We start from the raw sequence: 8133 nt of genomic DNA on the forward strand, positions 1-8133 counted from the left end.
TATTTTTACTTACTCCAAAAGTAAAATGCTCCCTCTACGAGTTCTCCTCGCTGAACTTAAGCATAGGTACTTTCGTGGTCCCTGGAGTTTTCTTCTGTTTCTTGCTGTTCTCTTCACTGTCAGTATGACTGTAATCCAGACCGTCCTCGCAGGAATTCAGACTTATAAATAGACTGACTGTGCATGCGCATGTTGTACCCTGTCAACATTTCATTCTTGTTTTTTGCTTGTATATTCATTAGTTGTATTATGATTTGGTCGAATTGGAAACCCGTTGGATGAGTTTACTTGATGAAAACTCGTCCAAAGGATTTGTTAGGAGGCAGTAATGAGCAGGGGCGGATTTATAGGCAAATTGACGGGACACGTGAACCCATGGTCTTTCCGACAAACTAGGTATTTTATGTATATTTTTTTTGGAATTGGTCTAGTATTCTCTGCTGGCACCCATGCTCCAAGGAGGCTAAATGGTGCACTTGGTTGAATGATGAGTTATTTACCTAGAGGACTAGGGATCAAATCCCACTTAATACTTTCTTTTTTCTCCTTTTTTAGTGGTGCACCCATGTTATAAAAATACTAGATCCGCCTCTGTTAATGAGGCCTTCTGTTTGGCATCATGTTTCCAATTGTAGTTTCAATATATTCATCATATCTTGATTGTGTTCTTAGTACAATAGTAGAAAATGGTACAATAATTCCACTGAAGACATTCTTTAGTATGCTTACAAGTTTCTTACAACCATTTAAAAATACAGACAAGAAGAGATTAGAATTTAGAAGAAATGGAAACATCTGAAGTGTTTCTCCCCAACTATTAACAAATAGCATATATACTATCCTAAATTTTATTTTTCAAGTTTCCTTCCTCAGAAATATTCACAATTTTTCATATTTTATCACATCACTTTGTGCATTAGAGGGACTCTGCAAATTGAGGAGCTCCTAAGTCAAGCTCTTGCTTCATTATGCAGTTCATAAACCAGTCACTACTGAAAGTCCATATTCCCTTCTTCACCGCTGACAGTGCTTCATCCATGTCTTCTTCACATGCAACGAATATCGTTTTAGAATAGTCTTTCACTTGATCTAGTCCATGTATAACCTAAGAATTTGGTAAGAAATGACATCAAATAATGCAGGGAAAAAATGACATGCTCCATCTCCTTATTTTCAATTATTTCCATCTTGGTCGTTTTTTCAAGAGCGGAGAAAGTATAAGTTTACTCCCCTTAGTTGGCCTACCTAGTGCAAATCAATCGAGCCAGTAGATTTTAGAAAATAGATGGTAAAAGAAAAGGAGAGAAAGTGCAAGTTTGACATGATTTTGGAAAAATATTAACGGCATTATGAATATTCTGAAAATTTCTTGCTCATGAAGTAAATATTAACTCACATTTCCTCCTGCAGATTTTACAATGGCTGATAAGGTACCAACTGGAGGATGAACATGAGCTGCAAGATGTATGTCATACCCCTTGAGCAGAGCTTGGGGGTATGTTTTTGCTCTAAGAACTGCCCCTTTAAGCTTAGTTCTGTACTTCAGTTCATAGTCTTCATCCCTCAAAATAAATGGCATTTCATCTGAAAAAATCAACAGGGACTGATTAACAAATGTCAATAGTCCAATTAAGGTCAAACTTAACAATTTTTACCCACCTATAAATTTGCCAGTCCGGACACTTTCTTTCAACCAAATTGGTGACAGTATCCAAGCTCTGATCGCATTTCCACAAGACCAAAAACAAGAACACATGCAATCAAATTCTAGAGTCTAGCTACTTACAAGAATTTAGGTTACAAATACAAGAGATAGAAGTGAATGGACGACGTATTGTCTATATGTTTAGAAAAATAAGACAGGTACATATAACATTCAAAAAAAAATCAAACGGACATTTGGATAGTATCTTAACTTTTTGGCACTATGCTGCATTATTTCCAGCCATGACAATCCTACATATTTTACTAAAAGCACAACAACCAAAATCATCCTATCAAAAATTTAAATGGATTCAGACCTAGATTTTCACATAGGTTTGGAACATTTTATGTACATTTTGCATAAAATGTTCCCTAATCTCTTATTTGCACGTGCTGCGACAATTTTGCACACTCTTAAGATGTCCATCTCGTAGAAACTGTCCTTTTCAGAAAGGAAAGCTTAAAGTAGCCTTAAGAAAGAAAATGCTCATCTCTTAACCTGAAATAAACATCAGATGTAAACTCTAGTAATTGTATTCAGGAAATAAGCAGAGAAAACAAAAGAACGGACAATAGTCAGTCCATCTTGTAATTTGAGACTTAGGGCAGTTCACCTCCACCTGAAGTGCCTAGGCTAGCAAACCAAGTAGCTATTTGATCTTGTGTTATGCTGAGTTAGAATGACAAAGACTCACTCAAAAATGTAAGTTGCATATCCATCTCATCGTCTATACTTCTGAACTGGGTAGCCACGGTGCATAATATACATTTAGTATAACTATGGTGTGTAAAGTACAATATTGGTCTTTGATATGATCATTCCTCATCGACTGTAGTTCACATGCCCATGGCCAGTATTGAGAGACTTAAAACCTGGACTTACTTCTGACTACTTTGAACTAGTAGTCTAGTACCATAGCCTAATTAACAGTACTCTATGCTTTTACCTTTCTTGGTTTTGTTTTCCTTCAATTGATCAGAACTAGCAGAAACAGGGACAAAAGAAAATAGGAAAATAACAACTCCAAATTTATAGAATAGTCAAGATAGATTAAAATGCCATCAGGGCTGCAGCAAGCAGCACACGGAGGAGAAACTCACCCTGAGCAGAGAGCAGAGCAAAAATTCAAGGTTTTCCTCACTTTGCCTGTGACTACGTGTGTGCTTACACTTCCATCAGAAGTAACATCTCCACCAAGGTCTCCGATTATCTGCATAAGCAGCATAAATGTGCAGTTAAAAGGAACAATAACGAGAAGAATCCCTGAAATAACTGACAAAAATAGTTTACAGATTCATATTGTGAAAGGGGATAAGCATCAAATAATCATTAAAGAAGTATCTGGCAAAAAAGTAGGCAACTAGAGTATACCTTGGTCAAATTTGCTTTTTTATTATCATCAGCAATGTTCATCAGCATAATTCTGTAGCTTGTCCCTCTTGAAGAAATGCCTCGGCTACTGTGACCTTTATATGTCGAATTAACTACTGTAGCGTCTTCAGCATTCTTTTCCAAAGAGCGGCTTGTCAATCGGTCACTAGGATTAATATCTGCCTGACATTTCCTCTTTGAAACTGCAGAGAAACTAATCCCCACATCACTTTCTAAACTATTGTCCTTAGCATGCAAGTCACATTCAGTTTGATGTCCTCCCTTTATTTTTTTGGATTTAACAGAAGTGTACGAGGTTTCCCAAGTCCTCTTCTTTGATCCTGATGCTGAACAAGAACATTGCTTCAGAAAAGCCTGGCTTTCGCTTTCATTGAATCCCATAGGTCCGCTCTTGCTGCTCCCAGCAGCACAATCTCCAGGTTGATAGTCTTGACAATCTTGAAAGAAATACAGAAATGAGAATAGTGATACACATTGAAAGATCTGTAGAAGTCGCAATATGCTCTAAACTTATTTTTTTTTCTTTTGAATTCAAAGTAACTAAAAATAATGTTGATGCAGCCAGACATTTAAGGGTCATAAAATTACCAAATTTACAAGATGAACTATTTTGATGTGTGCAGGGAAGTAATTGTTGCAATTGATACAAGATGAAAATTAATGTGGTAGTTCTGTGAATTAGCAGAAGTGGTATTAGCTTCACTTACCGTAGTAGTTAGAGCCGATGCTTTTAGTTGCCTCATTTCTGTACTGGGAATGGTCATTTCCATCAGACACAGTTTCTCTTTGTTCTTGAAGAACTGGAGATTGGCAATCCTCTCCTGAAGGCTTTAAGGGAAATTTCAGACTTAGATACACTGCAGAATCGTGTAAGTTGTCCTTGTTGAAATGAGAAATCATGAGATTTGAACAACCAGGAAAACACAATGCTTTCCGAATATCAGCCTTAATGGGTAGCCTGCGAGCTCTGCCTTTCGTGTCAACTTGACCAATAACTGAAAAACCCTACACGTATTGCTTATTATCATAAAGTGTAGGAGCAACAGAGAAAGCATGTGCATAGCCAGTATCTATGCACCTATTTGATTTGTGTTATCCGTATCTAAACTATACATGAGAAATATAGAGGGATATATCATAAGGTAAATACCATAATGCATTTTGACATATTTTGTTTTCAGCTTGATAAAGTTCATCAAAAATATGAAACTTACCTTAAATAGCATGCTTTTGGGAATCTTTTATACACATTCACTAATGTATTATATTCTAAAACATGCCATGATTGGTTATAGTTCAACCCTATACAAGCATTATTGGAGGTTTACCTGCTTAAGCCAAAATAGTTCAGACTCCTTATCTCCCCAGCAAAGTACGGTTCGAACACCCACACCTTGCAATCTTTTCCTCAGCTCCATATAGATTAAGTGACCAATCCCCTGCAAGTCAAGGTGTTAATGTTGTCCCAAGTTACTATACCACTGAACATTATCTATTAGGAAATTTGTCAAAACTAATACATGCAGATGTTTAAAAGCGTAAAATGTTAGGATTTTTCAGACTTTAAAATACTTGTTGAATAGTTATGAAGGAATTGTTGAATGGATACACTTATTTGGTTAATTTGGGTCTGCAATAATCATATCTCTTATAAAGAGCAGAGAAGAGCACATAAAGAATAAAGAAGATGAAAAATTTAACAAGTTTAACAGAAACGCTACATCTATGTTTCTCACAAAATTCATAGTTCTAGAAGACAGCATTAATATTTGCAATTTTGCACTCATATCTCTTGAAGCACGAGAGAAATGCTACAGTCTTAATCCAGTATGTGAATCAAAGCGACAATCAGAAATCAACATAAAAAACACATTAAAGCTAGGGAACAACTAGTGAACCTTGAGTTGGTACACCGATTTAACAGCCGCAAGAGGAACCTCAGCAAATTGCATATCAGCTGGAACTATTTGATAAGTGATTGCAGCAATGACCTTGACAATAAAAAGATAAAAAAGGATTAGATGCAGAATTTCAGCTAAAGCAATGTGCAGTAGACCTTCACGAGCACACAGACTTGCACATTTAAATAGTAATGTTAATACATAGAAATCAACTATGCACATTCCATCAAGCTCGATGACCTATAGGATAGAATTTTTTATTCCATTTATACCAAGAAGTACATAATAAGTACTAGTGCAGCAATCATCGGAGCTGAGCATACCTCCTCAGGTTCTATGCCATCCTTGGTTTTCAGAACTAGCGTGCAGTACTTCCTGCCAAAGCAATCAACATTCAAAATGCAGATTTTCACATCCATTCACAAAATATGTGAAATCCATCATAAGTAGGATTATGCTAAAAGACCATGAGAAAAACATATCAGCACAAAGAGAAGAATTAACTGCTACATATTTATACCCATTTGATACACATCTTTCAAGGAATTGTGATTCTTTTCCTGTGTTTGCAGCATAGTTCATTGCTGGTAGCTCTTTTGAATAAATGCTCAATACTTCCTGCCACAACGTAGACAGTAAACAAGTGAGGATGGAAAACAACTCAGTCTAAGCCGCAATTATCAAGCAGGTTAAAATAAAAGATAAGCACGGACAACAGAGAAAGAAAACACCACCTTCATTTGTTACACAACACGAATAATTTGTCAGTGTGTTCTGATTTTGTCAACCAATAGACATAGAAAGGGCTAAGTAATCACAACTGCACAGCCTTTACAGATTTCCCAATCACCCTACCTTCATCTTTTCCCCTAATTACCAATTCATCTATAGGTAGATGCTCTCCACACAGATTATTGAATCATAATCCAATCCAAACATAGAATGCCCACCACCATTTTCTGGCAGAACATTGTCGAGTATAGACAGAAACAAGTAGGAAGGTGTCTCCCAAAATACTTGAGCTAATATTAACCAAAAGATCATTTACTTCGGAAATGTTAACCACCAAATTTGCATGATGCTATAGGCGAAACACCAACCAAATTCTTTTTACATCTTATCAAAATACTATCTTCATTTTCTCCATTTGCGCAACAAGTTCCAAGTACAGTAGCCAAACTCATGAGAAAACTTGTGTCCAAGAGCTAAGCTAAAGCAGCTGCAATATAAAAAACTATATGCAACCAAATAGTATAATTATGACGAATTAACCGAGCAAAATGAATATAATGAATTCATATAACTGACACAGACTAGTTTGGCACTAAAGCGCATTTTATTCAATCGATTATATACAAAATACACTACACTCAAATATACCTAGAAACAAACTAGGTATACACAAAAAAAGGATATACCTGAAGTAAAGACTTGGTTTTTCCGTCAACATCTTTGGGATTAATGAGCATGAAGCAGTAATTACCTAATTAACACAGGCCCACAACCAAATTGATCATTTCACAAATCAAGATAAATTATAGATACAACAAACTCGATAAAATGAAACAAAAAAGAGAAATTTATCCCAAAAAACTCCATACCATTTTCCTCATACCCACTATTCATAGGGATTTTGCCTTCCTTTGAACAATGCCCATCATCCACCACTACAAAACACATTAACATTAGCAAACCACTCACTTCAAAATATTATAAGCATTAATTAATATCTCGATAAAGATGGTAACTTGTGTATGTTGTTGTTGCTGTTGATAAAGATGGTAACTAACCTTCTATAACATATTAAAATTCACTTACACTATAAGTGTACATAACTTAAATCCTAACGAAAAATCTGAATGACCATCCAAGAAGTATAGTAAACAAATAAATAATAATAATGTTAAACTAAGTAAGATTATTACCAGAGATTTTGACATTGGCGTTCTTTGCCATGGATAATTCGAGACTATTATCGTTTAATTCTGAGGAGAATTTCCCAGCTTCCACAACAACCTTACAATTTCCTAAAAATAACAAAAACAGAAAAATAATGAAAATTAGGCATTTTATGAGAAAAATTATTGAACTGTTAATTGGAGCAATCTAGTTTTTTTTTTTTTTTTGCTTACCGATGAGAATAGGTGCAGTATAAGAGAAGAGAGAAGAACGCTTTTTCGGTGCCATCGTAACGTACGTAGTAAGCTACTTCGCCTTTGTTTTATGTTTTGAAAAATGTAGAAAAAAAAAATGGTGGGAAACGCAGAGCGAGTATTTATTAAGCGGGAAAAAGAAGTGGTTTTGAATTTCGTTTTACGTTTTTCTTTTTCTTTTTTTTTTAATTGCAATTTTTAACAGGTCCTCGTTTAAAAAAGATGCACTGCTCTTTTATGTTTTTTTTTAATTTTCTTTCATTAAATTGGTTTAAGCCACGACCTGACCGTAAATGATATTCCGTCTCAAGTAGTTCCTACCCAAAGTAAAATTAAAAATTAATTAAATAAATCATTTGTTAAGGTGAAAAATAACTTAAAACTCTAATATGATAGAATATGCAAATTTAGTGCGAGAAATCAGTTAAGGTTGCTTTTATGTTTTTTAAAGGTTAATTAAACAAAGGATATTCACATCAACACCTAATAATTGATTTGTGTTGATCAGTGCTAATAGAGACCAGACGCTAAGGTTTTCGAAAAAAAAATGTTGTTACTTGTTCAACTCCATTCGATACTATATATATATATGTTTACCTTGAAAATGGTAATGTCACTAACCGGATTTCCCACCCTCGGGAGTCGTGATGGCGCCTACTAATAGGAGCTAAGCAAGCCAACTCAATTTACTTCTTTTAGCAATTATCGTCCATTTAATAAAAGCAAAACATAATATGATAAAGCGGAAGTCTCAAATATAATTATCCGAAAGAAATGCGGAAGTTTAACAAAATCCTCTACCCAAGACTGGTGTCACAATACTCACGAACGACTAGAGAATACTAAATACAAGGTTTGAATGAAACATAGAACTGTCTGCTTCGGTACAAATGACAACAAACTGAATAAAATAGAAAGGGACTCCGGGCCTGCGGACGTCAGCAGGGCTACCTCGAATGTCCCTGGACTGAAAGCTCGCTCC

General features: G+C 35.4%; 1 protein-coding gene across 2 annotated transcripts; it reads right to left on the bottom strand.

Annotated features, from left to right (window-relative positions):
• Positions 1 to 624: 624 nt before the first annotated feature.
• LOC109221366 lies at positions 625 to 7217 on the bottom strand. 2 transcript variants are annotated; one of them, XM_019385843.1, is made up of 14 exons: positions 7131 to 7217; positions 6924 to 7025; positions 6600 to 6665; positions 6417 to 6481; positions 5519 to 5616; positions 5322 to 5373; positions 4996 to 5088; positions 4426 to 4536; positions 3805 to 4102; positions 3077 to 3534; positions 2806 to 2915; positions 1660 to 1718; positions 1397 to 1584; positions 627 to 1105 (listed from the first exon to the last, which is right to left on the bottom strand). In XM_019385843.1, exons 1-14 carry the CDS (start codon positions 7183 to 7185, stop codon positions 917 to 919), a joined length of 1944 nt encoding a protein of 647 aa, XP_019241388.1. In that variant the 5' UTR covers positions 7186 to 7217; the 3' UTR covers positions 627 to 916. The 2 variants fall into 2 exon arrangements, with proteins under 2 accessions (XP_019241389.1, XP_019241388.1); XM_019385844.1 differs by lacking the exon at positions 4426 to 4536 and having other exon boundaries at positions 625 to 1105.
• Between the last annotated feature and the right edge of the window lie 916 nt (positions 7218 to 8133).

This window comes from Nicotiana attenuata, unplaced genomic scaffold (genome assembly GCF_001879085.1).
Source record: "Nicotiana attenuata strain UT unplaced genomic scaffold, NIATTr2, whole genome shotgun sequence".
NCBI classification, from domain to species: Eukaryota; Viridiplantae; Streptophyta; class Magnoliopsida; order Solanales; family Solanaceae; genus Nicotiana; species Nicotiana attenuata.